The sequence below is a fragment of the Temnothorax longispinosus genome, chromosome 1 (genome assembly GCF_030848805.1).
Source record: "Temnothorax longispinosus isolate EJ_2023e chromosome 1, Tlon_JGU_v1, whole genome shotgun sequence".
Lineage (NCBI taxonomy): Eukaryota > Metazoa > Arthropoda > Insecta > Hymenoptera > Formicidae > Temnothorax > Temnothorax longispinosus.
Window position 1 is genome coordinate 2,535,588 of NC_092358.1, and position 18,629 is coordinate 2,554,216.

General features: G+C 42.1%; 3 protein-coding genes across 8 annotated transcripts; 1 reads left to right on the top strand and 2 right to left on the bottom strand.

Moving 5' to 3' along the window:
• Positions 1–296: 296 nt before the first annotated feature.
• On the bottom strand, positions 297–8,059 carry LOC139812645 (uncharacterized). Of its 6 annotated transcripts, none has more exons than XM_071777630.1 (6): positions 7,706–8,059; positions 4,922–5,163; positions 4,092–4,483; positions 3,764–3,982; positions 2,940–3,305; positions 297–2,718 (listed from the first exon to the last, which is right to left on the bottom strand). In XM_071777630.1, exons 2-6 carry the CDS (start codon positions 5,139–5,141, stop codon positions 2,491–2,493), a joined length of 1,425 nt encoding a protein of 474 aa, XP_071633731.1. In that variant the 5' UTR covers positions 5,142–5,163; positions 7,706–8,059; the 3' UTR covers positions 297–2,490. The 6 variants fall into 6 exon arrangements, with proteins under 6 accessions (XP_071633731.1, XP_071633759.1, XP_071633750.1 ...); XM_071777658.1 differs by having other exon boundaries at positions 7,695–8,059; XM_071777649.1 differs by having other exon boundaries at positions 7,578–7,717.
• A 2,267-nt stretch (positions 8,060–10,326) lies between these two features.
• Positions 10,327–13,709, bottom strand: Hd (humpty dumpty). Its single transcript, XM_071777608.1, has 7 exons — positions 13,498–13,709; positions 12,419–13,060; positions 12,011–12,339; positions 11,554–11,765; positions 11,294–11,497; positions 11,022–11,202; positions 10,327–10,928 (listed from the first exon to the last, which is right to left on the bottom strand). The coding sequence occupies exons 2-7, from the start codon at positions 13,054–13,056 to the stop codon at positions 10,732–10,734; spliced, it is 1,761 nt and encodes a 586-aa protein (XP_071633709.1). The 5' UTR covers positions 13,057–13,060; positions 13,498–13,709; the 3' UTR covers positions 10,327–10,731.
• A 1,311-nt stretch (positions 13,710–15,020) lies between these two features.
• LOC139812203 (uncharacterized) lies at positions 15,021–18,261 on the top strand. The gene is made up of 5 exons (XM_071776867.1): positions 15,021–15,136; positions 15,486–15,866; positions 16,215–16,392; positions 16,579–17,078; positions 17,454–18,261. The coding sequence occupies exons 1-5, from the start codon at positions 15,116–15,118 to the stop codon at positions 17,883–17,885; spliced, it is 1,512 nt and encodes a 503-aa protein (XP_071632968.1). The 5' UTR covers positions 15,021–15,115; the 3' UTR covers positions 17,886–18,261.
• Positions 18,262–18,629: the final 368 nt, after the last annotated feature.

The following is an 18,629-nucleotide window of genomic DNA, read 5'->3' on the forward strand; positions in this document are numbered from 1 at the left end:
CGAGAAAGGACGAGGAAGGAGAGAGGAGGATCTAACGCGCGGATCCCGTTCCATTTGATCCCATCCCCGTCCCGCCGAACAAATCAAACAGTTATATATGTAGAACCGGACACATATTTGTAAAAGGTATACTGTATGTCTCTCAATGAATACAATGATATTGGAGACTAACAATTAAGAGAGGTGCTTCCTTCCCTGGTTACTCCCATTCTCATCTTCGGAGCGAATCCGGGGCGCGATATAGGATTCACCAGCTTGGACAAGAAGGGACAAGAAGCGGGGATGAGGTTCTCGTCTTCACTTGAAAATTTATTTACACGCGCTACACACTATATATAGAATGCAAGATATGAACCTTTCGCATACCTCGCACGGCAGCGACGCAGGGTGTCTATATCACTGAAAATAATTGCACGTTACCACGGGAATGGACACGGTCACGGATGGGCGAACGGTGTGTCCGTGAGATCGAGCAACAGCCAGTTCAACAAAACAGAACGCAATTCTTACGATAACAATCAATTTGTATATACAACAGTAATAACCAATTATAATGACACTGATGACACCACATGATTATCCGACGTGTACCGAGCGGACGTTCGCGAATGTTTCGAATTAGGGCCGATTCGACGAACGTTCGCGGTAAGACGAGGCTATACCTCGTCGACATTGTCGGCACAATGTTGCACAAATCGTAAAACTCTATAAAAAAAATACGCCTATATATCAGTCGCGAATCTAAATAAATCGAGAGGAACCCTAGGCCCATTTATTTACGTCGAGATTGTGCGAGTACTCGCGCAATTCTCGTCTTTATTTAGCTATTCGCGTCTTAGGAGCGCACCCCGATTATATATATCTTCTTACTTTTTTATTATTCATTAACATAGAGGGAAAATTCGGTAAAACTGCTCTGATAAGATTTAAGTAAGCCGATTGAATTATTTAGAGTGCCGGCTCAATTTCAGACATTCTTACATCATTATTATTAATAATGTGAGTTTCGAAATTCACATTATAATAAATGATGTGAATTCAGACTTATCATTATTATTAATGATGCTAGAACCCAAGTTGAACCCTCCTGGAGAAGAGCTATCTCGGGTGGACACGTTGGCTTCTTTCAGGTTTCATTATAGTTTGCAACTTTTATGGAAAGAGAAAGTTCTCCAACTTCCACCATGGGAAGATCAAGCTTTGCTTTTTGGAGCTTATTATTGTTATTCCCTGGAGGTTTCCCGTTATCCAAGAGACGGTAGTACCTGAGAAATATTCGAGTACTCGCACACCCCTAATTTACGCCGTCGTCGCGTGGCAGAGTGTTGTACGCGTAGTCTAACATTTGGACATTTTGTACTTGACGTATTATAGTCGCGCGTATGACAAAATATTACCACGTAGGCATGACTCACACTGTATCAGATACTATTGGTGTACTACATTATTGCAACCTAGTACGTACGACATTACTGTGCACTGGCGGATCCTAGAAAGAGGTTTAATGGTTAAAACTCTCCCCTTCTAAATAAAAAAAATTAGTTTTGCTAGATTTATTTTAAGAATCTAAGAAAAAATAGAAAAAAATTTTTTTAAAGTAAAAATGGGATGTAATGTTTCACCACATCTTCATGGTTGATTCTTGAGTAAAAGCGTGATACTAAGAAAAATATCAAACCAAATAACTTTGTTGAAACAACACCCCAATATCGACGTCAAGATCTGCTAGTGCCAGTATGTGTATATGCATATGTCATCATGCGCCTCTCGTAATGGTCTCACATTAGAATAACGTCATTCACACACGTCATTTCGTACAATGGGCATGGATACTTTCATTCACGGAGTGAACATTTTCGAGAATCTCAAACCAAGATATATTGCATTGTGAAATGTTGAGCGACGTTACGTTGGAAGATCAAAATTGTTTACAGTGAAAGTCAAGCCATAATCTTCACGCGTATATTATTTGGTCGGGTTTATACACATATATATTTATGTTATGTGTATGTGTGTGTGTGTGTGTTGCGCGCTTGCGCGTGTGTATGTGTATATAGAGCGCAGGTATTCCTTTATATTAATCTTACTGTTCGATACTAATGATACCAATCGATGACGATGCACCTAGTCGACGATAAACGACACTCTCGACTCTCGCTCATGCTGTTGGATTCTTTGGAGGCTCGTGCGCTTTGGTAATAACGTTAGTAGTCGATATCTCAGGTACTTACGTTAAACAGTTCGCAGTAACAGCGACGCGAGTGCTCGTTTGCATATACGTATATATCCGATCGCGGACGAGAAAAACATTATAAGCCCTATTAAAGTTGAAATAGACTCGGGGAAAAAGATACCACGACTTTTCGTAGAAGCTCGATAGATTTCTCCCTTCTTTATGTTGCATTGATCATCGTGTTTCGCGATTGTGCATAGAAAAATATGGTTTACGGATATTTGTGAATCCAGATTCCACAAAATGAAGAATTTTATTTAAACGATATCTTGGCCATTTTCGACCTGGCAGCCGCGGTTGTCTTTTTCCCTTTGGGACGAATCGTCATCGTCACGATGCGCTTCTTTCCTCTTGCCATCGTCTCCAGTATTCCCGGAATTTTCACTCTTATTCGTCGAATTCGCGGAATGCGACTTGTTCAATAGAGAGCTAAACTCGCCAAACTTTAAAATTTCTTCCATCATCGCAGATTGCTCCAAATTAACCTGAAACGTTTACAGATAGCTGGTATCCGACTAGGCCATCAGAAAGAAGCTCAGTGTACATACAGTCCGTCATGAAAGAGCGCTGTCTGAAGGAGAAATTATTATTTTAAAGAAATATGAGAAAGAAACACGCAGACAAATTGCAATGCCGAACGCAATGCGGACAAACATTCTTATGTGACGGGCTGCAATTACAAATTCTCCGATATCTCTTGCACTACCTTACGTGGTCTGCCGCGTTTGCCCTTCGTTGGTAACGAGGGGACTGTTTGGTTGCCCTTTCTCTTCGGCCATTGCAAGTGCGAATCCAGATGTTGCTTCAGCTTGTCCTGCCTAGCGAACATTCGCGGGCAGATACTGCAGGCGAAGGGTCTTTCGCCCGTGTGCACTCTTCTATGCCTCGCTAAGTGCGACGCTCTCGTGAAAGCCAAAGTACAAAGGTCGCAGGAGAAGGGCTTGTGTTGCGCCCTTTCGGATTTGCTCAGCGTCCTTGTCTCTCTTCCCTCGTTTCCTCCTACTCTCTTCATGACGTCGTATTTCCTCTTCACACCCACCTTCGACGGTTCGTCCGAGCTTTTCGAAGTTTCCTATAAATTAACGAACAAAATTGTTTTAAAACCTTTGTAGAAGCGATTATAAATCAAAAAGTTATTGTATTATATAAAAAAAAATATCAGAGAAAAGAACGTTACGCCTCAATATATAATCTTATATGTATACTTGTACATGTATGCATATATAAAACGCATATGGAGAGAAAGAGAATTTTGCTGTCGCGGCAAAACTGTCGCTGCGATTGCATATTTCGCGAGAAAACGATTAAGCTTTGCTACTATAATTAGTTATTACAGCACAATCTGTTTTGTTGATAAAATAAAAAAATCTTACTTTATAATTATATTTCTTTATATATTGCAACAAACTAATCTGTCTCGAGTAAAGCAGTTTACTGTTACGGTAAAACCATTATTGCTTCGAAATTTATTACAACCGCGTAAAATACGCTTCGTTAGCAAACTTCCTTCCGGTAGATAAGCTCGCTTACCTGATGTACGCTCGATACCGCGACATCCGTCGCGGATTCGTCGTTAAGATTAGGCTCACACTTGACGATCCTCGAGGAATCCTCGCAGCTCGATTCTCGCGAGGAGTCTTTCGATCTCGATTCCAATGGGTCGTTGTTTCGTGTCACGCGGCCCACGGATACTCTCTTCTGCCCTTTGAATCTGGTCTCCCGCTTGTACATCGGAGGTGGTATACGCCTCTGAAAATTATTACAATAAATATATATTAGAAAGACTTTCTAAATAATTGGAACGATCCTCAGATAATATCTTTCAAAATAAGCTAAAGCGCATATCCCCCGAGCTTACAATTTGCGTTTCCGTGGATCGCGGAAGCTCGTCGAAGCTGTCCTCGTGCCCGTCGATCACCATCGGGTCGTCCTCCACTTCGATATCCTCCACTTTAATGTGGTCCTCCATCGAATCGACGGTCGAGTGCTTCGGCAGGAAAGGGATCACCGACGGCTCCTTGATGTACTCGGTGGTGTGCACTCTGGTTTCGATATGGCATCGCTGCATCCGCGTCTCGACCCTGGTGTAGAGGTTGCGGTTGCTCTCCTGGGTTTTCTGCTCCCCGGAGAGACCGCGTATCTCCAAATCGGTGGCAGTTTTTATCAGCGAGGGAAGGTGCTCCTCCGCTACATCGATGGATCCTCTGTACATGAAGTCCAACAGGCATTCCATTTCCTCGACAGCGACACCTGAGCGATAAAAATGTACCTCAGATGCATTTTAATCCCTTCACGCGAAAGTGTTACAAAATAATTTCCTTCAAAATAGAGGTGGGGACAAAATCTTTTTCCTTTCAATTTTTATTTTCACGCGATGTATACCGAGTCCATCAAAGGGAGAGAAAGAAGTAACAGGCAAGCCTGCAGAGGAGACTACATGTTTTTTTTTAATGGGACTTTACCTCTTTATGTCCGCTGGAGCGCAAGCTCTCATAAAAATCAAGAAAAAGATTTTGTCGCTATCTTGAACAGCTGTGTAAAAAAAATAGCTTGTAACACTTCTTTCTTTCTCTTTCAGATGAAATATTTTGTTTAACAAATAAACAAAAGTTCTTGAAAGTTTCTTTCTTTAGATATCGTTTAAAACGTCATGAGTGTTTTGTCGAAGCGTCAATGTGCCATATATACCTTTTAAAATGAGAATGGGTTGCTCTCCGTAATGTTCCTTAAAGACCCTTTCGAAGTAAGGACTACACGCTGCCAGCACCAATCTATGGGCCCTCAACATGCCACCCTGGCAAGCCAAAGTCGCGTCCGTCAAGGAGCCGCTCTTGTAAAGAGCCTCGAACAAACCCGACAGATTCGCCAGGTGATTGTTCCACGTCAGGTTGAACGTCTTCTCGCCCATGCTTTTATCGAGTATTATCGATCTGAAATACAAAGATTTTGTATTTTAATTCACAACGCCGCGGTATAGGACCAACTTACTTTTACACGCAAAAGAGCATGTTTTTCTATGTATGGTAAATGTGCTTTTCTCTCTTTTCTAATCAAGTACGTTAAACAAGTGGTTATGTAAATTAGTAATTAAAGGCACGCATATATGCGTCGCGTGTGCCGGGAAATATATTCTGAAAAACTGTCAGAGCTGCACGAACCGCGTGTTCTCGAATTCTCAATTAAACATATCTCGCGATATATCTGCATTGTCTTTTCTTTTTAATATTTAGAACAGTTGTATATCTGCACGTTTGTTTATACCGCCCCATGTTATATTTTAACGTTAAGGCATGTTCGTTTCAGCTGAACTTCTTGCACGGTCCATCTTTCCTCTTTTTCCTTTCACGTTGGAGAGAAAAAGAGAAAAGATGAACCGTGCAAGAAATTTAGCTAAAATAAATAGGCCTTATATTTTGCATAACAACAAATTGACTCGCCCGCGTGAACTGCAATCATCTACCCAGGTAGCAATTAATGTCTAAAAGACATCATAAAGACATCTTTAAGATTTCTGGCATCTTAAAAACATCTTTACGATCGTCTTTTAGACATTAATGCTACCTGGGTAGTTTGGCAGGACGCGCGAGACGCAAAGGATGCGCGAACCGAGGAATTTAGAGAACGCGCGTCGAGATATTCCTTGAGAAGCGGTTTCCGATCGAGTGTAACTCGTAACAGGAAATATTCCGGACTATGCAGACAATTATTAATCACGCGCGCGCGGGCGCGCGCGCGGAATGCTAATAACGCTCTTCACGATATATCCGCGATCGTTGCGTCATAAGTGAAATAATCTCGTCATGGGCAGCGGGGGGGTGACGCTACTCGGCGCGGCCAGACGCGCTTTTAATCGGCACGTTCCGCAGCACAATTATTCCGATCCCGCGCGCGGTGATATTCGCCGATGTGTCACCGCGCGTCCCATATAATCGGCCGCGTGATCGCTCGTCAAACACAACGATTGGGAGACCCGTTTTCGCGTGCCCCCTCACCTCTTACAGCGAAATATTCTCTCTCTTGGTTGTTGTTCTCCGTCCGAACTGAAATCGATTCGAGTTCGTTTCTTAATTTTTCATACGAACGCGTTCCACCACGGGGATATCGTTCTACTTGTATTCGCGCCGCGAATTTACGAGGCGGACGGACGTCGAGCCTCGAGCATCGTTGTTGGTAAACTCGCGACCGGGGGGGTATGTCGCGCGCGCGAAGAAGAGATCTCGGAAGGAGAGGGTTCTCCAAGAGAGGAGGCGGTTCTCTCTCGCGCGCGTTCTCAGGCGCGTGTATGCGTGCGTGCGCGCGTGTCGCGTGTGCGTGTATACGTGTGTAACGACTAGGCTAACAACGACGAATAGTCATGCGCAGAACGTGAACCCTCGCGTTGCCTCGATCCATAATTTTGTTGGTGGACCCCCCCACGCATTTCCAAGGGATTCCCGTTCCCCCCGTGGCCGGGAATGGGCCAAACGCGCCCTTTTTTCCCTCCATCTTTACCCCGTCGCGGGTAATATAACGCGACCGGAAGAGCCTCGCGAATGCGAAACCGACGCGAACTTCCGCGTGATTTTAATAAAGGCTCTAAAAACGTTTATTCCGAGCTTAACGACGTCTAACAATAAGACTACAGTCAACGTGACGCTACAAAAAGCTTTGAAGCGTCACGTTGACCGTAGCCTAAAAAAATCCGGAATTAACAAGCTGGCGCTTCCGACAATTCCATTTCGCTGATTCCGTCGAGATAAGATATGCGCGTCGTTAGGAGAAAATGTAAAACGGATAAGAGATTCGAAGAGGCCTTGAACGTCACGGGCGACGTTCTTCCGTCGGGCTCGCGTGGCGGCCCAATCCGGGGAACGATCGGCCGATTGATCGGGAGGAATAATATACGGGTCGAGGTGCGACGCGGGCAGAACAACGAGGGAAAACGCGCTTTGGCCGCGAAGCGAAGCGCTGTGGTAGCGCGTCACTCACGTGCGGCTTACGTATACGCGCGGATCCGCGCGACGACGGGGACGGGGAAAGGAGGGAAGGAGGAGGCGAAAAAAGCGGCGACGAGGCTCGCACGTGATCGCCCTGTCCCAGGAATGCGCGAGTCTCTCGCGCGTCCAAACGCGAAATCACCAACGGCGCGCGAAAGACGTCGGGAGTCGCGCCGGTGCCCCGGTGCCTCTTCTCTCTCTCTTTCTGCCTATCTCTCTCTCCCCCCGAGCTCTATTAATATCCGCGCCTCGACGTCGACGTCGCGCCTCCGGAACGCGCGCTCCGGCGGCAGAGGCGGTGGAGGGACACGCGACCAGGGGAGCGAGAGAGAGAGAGAGAGAGACAGATAAAGAGCAGCAGCTCTTACCTCTCTCTTTCTCTCTCTCGCTCCGTCCCGCGTCCCTGCTCCACGTCGCGCGATTTCCTCTCGGTCTCGCTATAGAGGAAGAACGCGCGCAAGAAACACCGTCGTAGCGACGGTCACCTCGCGGGTACCTGCGACCTGCGACCTCCGACGAGAAAAGCTCCAATTTCAGGGCGGACGACGGTGTCGCGGGGGATCTACCCCCTTTCTCCCCGACGTGTAGGCCTCGCGTGTCGGAGCCTCCGGCGGCGCACGGCTGGGTGGTTTCTCTGGCGATTTCCTCGGGCGGCGACGGGCGCGATGTACGTGTACACACTCGCTTTTGGAGGGGCGGGTTACTATTCGCGTGTTAATCGCGGGATAGGAGAAAACTACTGCTCTGCGAGGGGCACGGCGCGACCGACGGCGTGACGCGACGCGTGCTGGGGCTCCCTCGACCGAGTTGCGACTGATATCATTTCCAGCGGGGGACTGTAGGGTCGGCGGCCAGAACCCCACCAGGGGGTCTTCGTGCAACCCCCACGCGGCGTCGTAGTAGTAGTCGTGTACATCGTCGGCATTGCCGCCGCCGCCGCTGCCGCCGTCGCCGTCGTCGTCGCCGTCGTCATCATCGTCGTGGTGTGCCGTCGGCCTCTCAAAACCCCCCGCGCACGCATTTCACGCACACGCGCGCACGTGTAGCGTGCCACGGGGAGAGCGTCGTCGTCGTCGTCGTCTCTCTAACCCCCTCCTCTCTTCCCTCTCTGTCTCTTTCTCTCTCACTCGCTCTCGCCCCTCGGATTTTCCGTCTTTTTCCCCCCTTCGGCCGAGCCCCGATTTTACATCGCTCTCGTCTCTCCGTCCCTCCGAATCGGATAGTCTTTCTCGCTCACGCGCGCCGCGACGCTCTTCCCCCCTTGTGCGGCCCCCGTCGCTTCGCTACGCGTCGCGGGTGCCTTACCAACGCCCGACGCGTACCCAGTACCCAACGATCTTCATCCACCCCGAATCCTCGCGTCGACGAGGGGTTTGCCTCTCGTCGGGCGAAAACAACGCTCCTTTCTTCACGGGATCGACTTTACGCGGGCTTCGAATTTGTATTTTTCTCTCTCATTTCTTTCTCTTCTGTCTCGCGCCATATGCTACGGAGGTGGCATTCGGAAGATAATTGTAATCTATGTCCCCGAGATAGCTATCGACATTTCTACGCAGTATCATTAGGGGTGGCGCCGAACGAAGGACACAAAGCGCGCGGATCTCGGGATGCGTAAATATGTCGAGACGCAGGGTGTGTCGCTTGCGTGCTTCCGCTTCGATCAATTTTGAGTCGACTTTATTTGCCCCGGGGGACGATCGGTCACCATCCTCATCGCCGCTTCTTCTCGATGTTATGGATGTTATACTAATGAGACTCGAATTAAAATCTAAAAGTAAACTTGACATCAAGCGAGGAAAACTGATTTTAATATTTGTCTTCCCCGCAATTGTTTCTTTTAGTTTGCAATGAGCGAAGAGCTATGATACTCCTCGATTTTCGCGGAAGAAAAATCGACTCGATGCAACCGAGAGAGCTCTGCAATCCTCGAGAGAGACGTGGACCTGGCAGGTAGAAACCGTCCTGCACATTCCATATCCGAGAGAGAGACGACACGTAAACACGACGTTTTTAATCTCATTCGGTTAAAACGAGCGTTCCCCCTCGGAGCACGAGCCGAAGTATCGAACTCGGGCCCGTACTCCCATTAGCGTCTTCGAATTCCGTTTGTATCGCACGAGCGATAAGATACCCGTCGCTCGCCAGGAATTCGCTCGCACAGAAAGGAGGGAGAGAGACGGGACGGGGCGGGGGACGGCGGGAATTAAAATTCGCTCGTGGAAACGTGCGGTGACGGCGGCGGCGGCGGCGGCAGCGAGCTGGAAAACGGCGCGCTCGCACGAAAAATTCGAGCCGCGCCAGGAAGACCTTGCAACGCGAAACCGCCTCCGCCTCGGCGCGGTGTCGCAATACGGCGACGAGCCCTGACGTAAGCCCCCGGCATGGCGCGCGTTAATTCGCAGCCGTGCCCGCCGCGCCTCGCGGCAAACGCATTCGACGGGGCGATGTTCCTACGGCGAGTTTTCTCGGCCGAACTATTCTAATATTTATGACGCGTGCTGTGTCAATCGTAATTGCGCCGGGCGGATCATATGTGATTCGGAAGAGAGAGAGAGAAAGAAATGCGTCTCGATGTAATAAACCAATTGATTTTCCGTATTGTGGACACACACACGCTGTTCCTCTTCCTCTTTTCTTTCTTTCCCTCTCTGTCTCTCTCGCTGACCCAGGCGAGTCCGGCGAGTCCGGCAACTGATTTGGGGGCAGCGGGCGAATATCGATTCGTTATTTTTAGGGGCAATCCATCCGCTGTGCGGACCCCACCTACGTCGTTCCCGGGGTTCTCGAACGGCCCTTCTTAACGATGGTGTTACCGTCGCGCGTGACTCCTTCTGGGAAGGCTTTTAAATTAATGATGACAATGCGATTGTCCTTCCTGCATAAAAAAACAACCGCGTTAAATTAGTTCGTTATAATCGTAATCTCGTTCTTTCTTCCTTTTTCGCATTAAACGTGTACGTATATACGATATATGTATAATATAATAAATAAGCAATATTTGATTTTTCCATAAATGTACCAGCATTAAACGAAAGTCCATATAACGCGACAAAACGTAAAATATCGATTATTATAATCTACAAAGTTATCGTTAGGGCGATTATAATATTACGTCGGTTTAAATGAAAACGTCTTTATCTGATATCGATAATGTTCCTTGTCTTCTCACACGTGATATGTATGTACAATCTCGCAATTTAAAATTACATGTTAAATTACACACGTTAAATTACACGTCAATAAAAATAGAAATCTTACAATTTGTGTATATAAATCATGTAGTTACATTAAACAATCGTCATCACATTAGATATATACTTACATTTTAGATGACATTAGATCCCTATGTCTTCACAAGCATAACGATATTTCGTTATCGGACGTTAAGTATACGTGTCGCCAGCGACGTAACATTGTCCTAACGCTTAGGCTAAAGTCAGTTGCCTTTTTTAAATTAATCTTTACAAAGGTCCTGTACTTAAATCTGTGCTATATTTATTTCTAAATTATATGATCGCGAGATCACGACCATGTATATAGTCCGTTAAAAAATTTGAGGCTATCCAAAATTTCTATCCTGGCCGGGTCGGGACTGCAAAAATGGCTCAATAATTCTTCGTTAAATCCGCAATCGCTCAAATTTTCTTGCCCGAAAACGTTAGGCGGTAGGGAGTCCTTCGTGGTATCGAGATCTTCTTCTCTCGTGACAATCGCGTGGCCTGTAGGAATATAAATATTATTTTCGCTATTTAGTTTGTAAGATTCCGCGTCGATTAACATGCGCGCAAACACGTGTATTCGCGTGCCCGTACCGTGCCTCGCCGTGGAAAACGAAGTTGTCGAGGCCAACTGCGCGCAGCTTGCCGAGTACTGCTCCAATTGACTGGATTTCATCAAGTGACAGAGAGAAGGCAACACATGCGGCAAAAGGGGTCCTTTCAATTCGAGGGAATAGTATCTGTCGTTATTATCGCGCACTACGCTTTCTCGAACCTTTATAAAAAAAAGTAAAAAAAGAAAGTAATAGATATGGGACCAAAATTCTCTAAAATAAAAACGAACTGTTCCGTCAATTATGCGATACCTTGAGCGGTTTTAACGTAGCACCGTGGAAGGCCGTCGGAGCCAAAAGCGTAGGAGGAACACCGGCTAACGCACCGGTCATCGCGATAGCCGACTTGCAATTAATTAGGAAGTTAAACAACGCCTGCGTCTCCACACCTCTTACGAACACAAGGGATTGTCTCAAGTTATCTACCTCGCTTTCTTTCTCCAAAGTCATCCTTGCCTAAAATAAAATCGCAACATCAGGACAAATTGAGAATGCGCAATATTTATGCATACCTGTGAGTGATTAATTTTCTTAATTTCTGAATTTTCTACTCCAAGACTCTCGAGCCATGCGTCTTGAGTTTCGTCATCATCTTCTTCTTCTTCGTAATTTTCACTCTCTTGCTGACAATCCACGGTAGACACATCTGCAGTTTTAGAATCGGGATCTGTCGGGTCGGATCGTCTTTTGTAATCCTTCCTTAAAGGCATAGAGAATTCTATTTCTGAAATATGTTGAAAGACACAATTAATTTTTAAACAAAATAAAATTTAATATTCTAAAATCTGTTTTTACTTTTATCCCACAGTGTGTAGATATATTTTACTAATCGTAAGATTATTTTTTATCACATGACTAATATTTCATTATTCATATCATGTCGAATACCTATAGCTTTACCAGTACTGTCATCAAAGATTCATTTTATCGATAAATAACTAAATAAAATAAGTCAATAGAATTCTCTACCTTCTTGTTTTAATGACTGACGAAATCCACGTGTTGTAGGTGTAATAAGAGCATGAATCTCTGACAATCCGCAGATTCCAGCGGCACGAAAAAGCACTGTAAATGTGTTCGCGCATACGTAAAAGTATGGACATTGCCTTGCTCGCAATAAATGAAATAGGGATCTGAAGCTATCACACCATTCTCGATACAATGCATCTTTCATATTTTGATTGTTCACTATCGATGCATTATTTGCGAGAGATGCACTCACTTTACCAGCAGAGCGAGGGAATAACTCTAACCACGGTAAAGATGGATGTTGCCATATCAAGCAACATTGATGGAATCTAATCAGAATATAACAAGACATTATTACAAGACTTAGAAAAACAAATAGACACATAGGCAAGAACTAATAAAACCAACCTTGCGTTTAAACTAGTGTCCAAAGTTGTCTCTTTCTCTCCGATATCTAAACATCTCACAAATCCTGTGGTGCCTGATGCCTCTTCGCTCGTTTTGAGCTTGCCGTTCCATGGAAAAGGCTTTGGAGACATAAACCTCATTTTAGTTTTCAATGTCCAATCTATAGGAATATGCTTTGCACCCTTTGGAGCACTTGCGTCTGAAGTCTGATTAGTCGATTCTAGTTTTGAAAGAACGTTAGCAAAAGTCAAGGAATCCTTTGTGGATGAATCTGTCGTTGGCTTCTCCTGTTGAACGTCGATGTGTAGTAATTCAAACAATGTGTTGTCGTTACTGATTTCTAATCCGGTTGACGTTAAATCCTTCTGCTTCTTACACGTTTCATTGATCGCGAAAGGGTTCTTACGCTTCTGGTAAGATATACGTTGTGGTACATTAACACTGGAGTTAAGCGCGTCTAAATTCGTAGCCGTTTGTCGATCACCAGCGTTGATGGTCGTTTTGTTTATACGCGCTTGAAGCGCACGTTTCTTTAATTTCATACGATGCAGTTGCATCACTTGATCAGGACGCGTCCACTCCAATGCACTTGCATTTTCAGATTCCGCCATTGGCGTGTGCAAAGTTAGATTTGACATGTCGCTGTAAAAAGTTTATATAAGATAAATAATAAGTTATGTAAGATAACTGAAGAACATTATGTAATACTTATGTTATTATAGATTTTATATTATAGCAGTAATTCTGTAGAATGTTGCAAATGTATAGTAATAATTTTAAATATAAAATAATTTATAAAAATATAATTATATAATAGTACAACATTCTTTATATAATAATTTTAATACATTTAATTTTGTATAGTTAGAATTTAAACAGATTTTAAATTTTATATACATACATATAGAATTTATATAAATAATATATGCTATATCAATGCATAATAATACATCAAAATGTTAAAAATTCGAATAACTGTAGAAACGTATAGGTTAGGTAACTTTTCGTTCCAAAAATAACGTTTAATTGAATCAACTATTAATTGATTAATTATTAGAAAAAGAAGAGGAAATACGTACTGTTTTTTATTATTTGCCTCACTCGTATCAATCGATTGTCAATATAACGTTTTTTCGTCTATTTAAAAAATGAGGTTAGGAATACGCGATTTTGTACACAATGCCAGAAAGAAGCATTCTGGCCATTCCTGGCTGATATTCCTGGCCATCCCGGTTTTTTTCATGGGACCGTCGAAAGACCCTGTATCACCTGTATGTACATACATATGTTACATACAGTATGTACATACATACATACACTAGCATCAGTATGTACATACATCTATCTTCGAAATTGGTACTACGTAGCCACGCTCATTTTCCGACACTGCCGATAAAGCATCATTTTGGTGCGCGTCCATGCTACATCTGCAAATTGCGCGATTTCATCTGATAATGCATAATTTAATTTTATTTAATTTGGTACTAGTATCGAGGAAAAGGTATACTTAAGAATAATACAATATTTTTAAAGACCGTCCTGCTTATATATATACCGAATGCCATTGCGATTAAATGCATTAACAAAAAAAAGTTGTTAACATGACTTTATTTTCAACTAATTTTTTTAATTAAAATATTTATGTATTTAAATATTAAAACGTCCAACGTTGAGAATCTTCTTTTCAACATTTAAATATATACTTGGGTTTATTTGTTTGATTACCCGTCCACGTTGTAATTAAATTGATTTGAAGATTGAAAAAAAAGATACACGAGTTGCTTCTCCGAAGTGACCGTCTTAATTAAAATTCTAATTAAATACAATTACACCTGAAGACGAACCAGCGGTGACGGATTCGCGAATATCGAGCGTTGCATTAACGCTGTTACGTATGGAAATTTCCTACGTAAATCTTCTATCCTAAAATTTCGGACGACGCACGTTGGAATTTTTTAATAGTTTAAGACCGATTTCACAGTCTCCGATTAACTTGATCCTCCGATTAAACTCACTCTTCGTCTCTTTCTAGGGAGACAGTTAGAAAGAGATGCAGAGTGAGTTTAATCGGAGAATCACATTAATCGGAGACTGGTGAAATCGGCTCTTAGACGACGCACGTTATCTCAGAATTCCGAGCGGTTTATCCTACAGTTATCGGACCGCTGTTGATAGGCTGAGGCCCAGATGGGGCCCTATAAACTACGTTTCTAGAAACTTCGAGAAAACCTCCCCCTTTAAGACGCGTAGGAAGTGGTGAGAATCTCTCGCGCGGGGGGTTCTGGCCATTTCGGGTACGAAAAGAGCGGAAAATCAGGGCACATTATCACTTCACATACTGCCAATTAATATAGGTACATATTTAGCGAATTATTTATTTTATAAGATTGGAAAATTCTTGAATTATAAACTAAATAACATTTTAAAAAATTTAGAATATTTTTTTAATCAATCAGCAATTTGCATCAACGTTTGTCAATGCGTGACATGAACGACATACTTTTTAAAAAATTTAATGACATCTGAATTTTTGCCTCGAGACGATTTCACAATGCGGAAACGCACATTGCGAATGCACAAACTGACGAAATTATGGAATGCGCAAATTCAACATAACGTCAGCGTGTTTTCGGGTTACTTATAGTGACACCGAGGAATCGCGTTAGTCACATCAAGTGAAACTGTAAGAGCAACACGATGTTTTCGCATCGAGGATTAGTGAGTAAACCTTTCTGACATATGCTTTAAATTTATTTAATATTTTTATGAGTTTTTAACTTCTGGAAAGAGAACTTTTTTAATAAACCCACATGTCATCAGCGTTAGACAGAAATTTTGTAAAAATCAATACGTAATAAAACATTTATTTTTTTCTGCATTTTACTTTCTCTCTAATTCGATTTTTATACCAATAAAATAATATTCCACTGTAAATTCTATAAATATGTAATCTTTCTCTTAATAATTTTAAATTGTTAAATAAATAATTTAAGAAACAAATTTCTGCCATATCAAATATCTGTTCAAGAACAATCTGCATAAAGTTTTTTTAATCATTCTTTTTCAGTTCTTAGCAGTGACAATAATCTCGTTGGCAAGTACCGCACTTGCTGACGTCCTTGTTCAACCCTACGAACATCAATACTATAGCAATCCACGCTATTTGCAACATCAGTCGACTGTTTCGCAGCACTCAATACGATCTCCTGAACAATATCGCACGGAACAATTACCGAACCAGGAATCGACGCGATATCTTTCGGGAGTTCAGACGCCGGTGTATCCCTATCAATGGAACCAAGCCGATGCTCGTTCACATGTGTTAAGCTATCCACATCGTCCACCGTACCACCATTACTTACCGAGGCCACACCATATGCGTTTCGCAAGAATAGGAGGTCATGGATATGTACGGCCCTCGGTGTATGTCGGCCATCCTCAATCTTTGGTAAATGCTCATTATCCTATTACTTGACCTGAGAAATTAATGGTATAAATAATATTTCATTAACTTTCGCAATATTTTATTTATATTACCATCATTTAATTAAAAATTTAAATTTTATTTAATTTCATATTTTAAATGTAATATTTAATTTGAATTTGAAATATCTATACATATATATGTAACACCTAGAAATTGTTTTATGGGATAAATATATATACGTCACTTTATTATTGACAAACAGCTTTTCTTGAAGTAAATTATAACACAAACGCTGATATTTATCGTGTTTTTGTATATAAATATATCCTATAACTTATTGAGATTTTTCTAAAACCGATATTTCTCTAGACAGTACACAACCGAAGGAAAAGATCACGCAGATCGGATCCTACAAGCACCGAATCCAGTAAATCTGAGGTCGTTGCACATGACAATGATGTGGCCGCGAAGTCGCCCTTAACTGACGCCAAGGATCCTACAACCGTTGACTCGTTACTTCCAGAACATGAGCCTACTGATACTACTGGTAAATATTTCATAGAACAAGATTAAAATTTGACATCTTCAAATAATAACCTAATGCACCGACCGCTTATCTTGAAAGTCGTGTAACTTCAGCTTATACGAGTTCCAATGAGACGCAAACGTAAAAAAAATCAATGTACCGATATATTAGTACGAATTCGCTTGAATGTAAACTGTTCAATTACAGATAAGCGTGTGGAGAACCGTCAGATCAAGAATGACTACATAACAAATCCACGTTTATTCGGTTTTTATACAGAAGATACGCACCCTAAACATGCAGACGACATTCCCAACACATGGCAAAGTATGATTAACCAGTATGATACAAATCGTCATACGCAATCTCCGAACGTCGCGCAAGGCGAGACATGTAGCGACGATTCACGCATCATTTACAATAGACCTTTGATGAGATTCGCGCAATCTTCGAGTTCGCAGAAATCGAACGATAACGATTATGGTAGTAAATACCGAGACAATGGATCAGACAGTGCATCAGACACTGTGAAAGAAACGGCAAAATGGTTTGGAGCACTTTACACATCGCTGCTGAACAAATCGCAATATATTACGTCGGTACGGCCGGAACATGTGTATAGCGTTCCACAAAGAAAGACCAGATACTATATGGAGGAAGCATGTGGACGGGCTGCACACCACGAACCCGAAAAGATATCTTTGCAGGTAAAGATTCTAGCTTTAATATATAATTCGTTTAAAAAATTTCATTTTTGTCCGATATATTGAAATTTAATGGATTATTACGACCGAAACGATATGGATTTCTTGCTCAAATATTTTTCAATTAAAATTTAAAAATTTAATTAAATTTCTCAATTTAAATCTGATTAATGAAATGCATTATGTGCACAACTTTTTAATATTGGAAAATGGAACATTTATTGTCGAACATTATGAATGTGTTTCAGAAAGTTTAAAAAATATTCTTTTCTGCAATGTAAAATATATAAATATTCGTATGGTCTATGATACAAAATATCTTATATAATATTTTTAGAAAATTTTATTTTAATAAAACGCATTATATGTATGTTACAGGAAATCACAAATATGAACATGATCAACACGGCAGAGCCGAGCCAGGACAAGATATTACAAATTCCTATTTACTCTGAAGTGACACCGAAAGCTTCCCAATACGCCGATACGGCGGCAACACCTACTTCTGTACAATTTCAACCACCTTTCGTTACCTATGTGCAAAATCCATACAGAAGTAACGAGGAATCATCGGCAACCAATGAGATTGTCGGTGCGCCATATGACACAAATTATAATTTTAACTATTTATATAATTATCCGAGGTATTGGAAGAAGGATTGGGTCAAGGGCGAGGGAATTCTTTATCCAACATTTGTGGAGGATTTCTTCGGGCTCAAAAAGATAAATGACACAACTTCTACCGATGCTTCAAAGCACACCCCTGATCGAAATCCATTCTATCCTACCTTCGGGAGAACGCTCGAATAAGTGTCAAAGACGAAAGATTCAAGGACTACAAACATATACACTACCATTTGAAATGTTTCCTGGTATGTAGAGTTTTCGGGTAGTAAATGTTACAGATATGACTGTGTTACCAATTTCTGCTACGTTACCTTGAAGCAACGAGTCGATTGATTGAGTTTTCATGTTCTATTTATTACACTTAATTACTATTATACCATGCACGCATAATTTTTTATAAAGGTACATTTTTTCTTAAACTTCGTCCGCTCGGTAGTCGAACTTTTGTGTGTGTGTATACGACTTTCTACATAAGAAATAAAATGTTTCATTTCGATATATTATAAATCTATGTATATGTACCACGCTTTTAAATAAATGTATTTTAATGAAAACATTATGTTCTTTCGTTACATTTTTAACACGCTGTAAAGCTTATCACGTCATAAAGAAATCCAAATTACTATTTAGAATTATCCGAATTAATTTACACGACTATACTCGTATATAATATGGTAATCTTAATAAGTTTACCATAATCTTTTAATCAAGCTTCTGAATACGTGTTTAAAACAAATGATTAAAGTAAGTAAACAATATAATAGCACAATATAAAATTAATAATGTAATATATCCGGGCTCTTAACGAGAGAATACGCTACTGTACGACACGTCGCGTTGTCACGGGAGCGTGCTCCGAGAGTCAGGTTGCTCATAGAAGTCGAGCGGTGACACACGTTTATATTCTATTCAATATATACATTTATT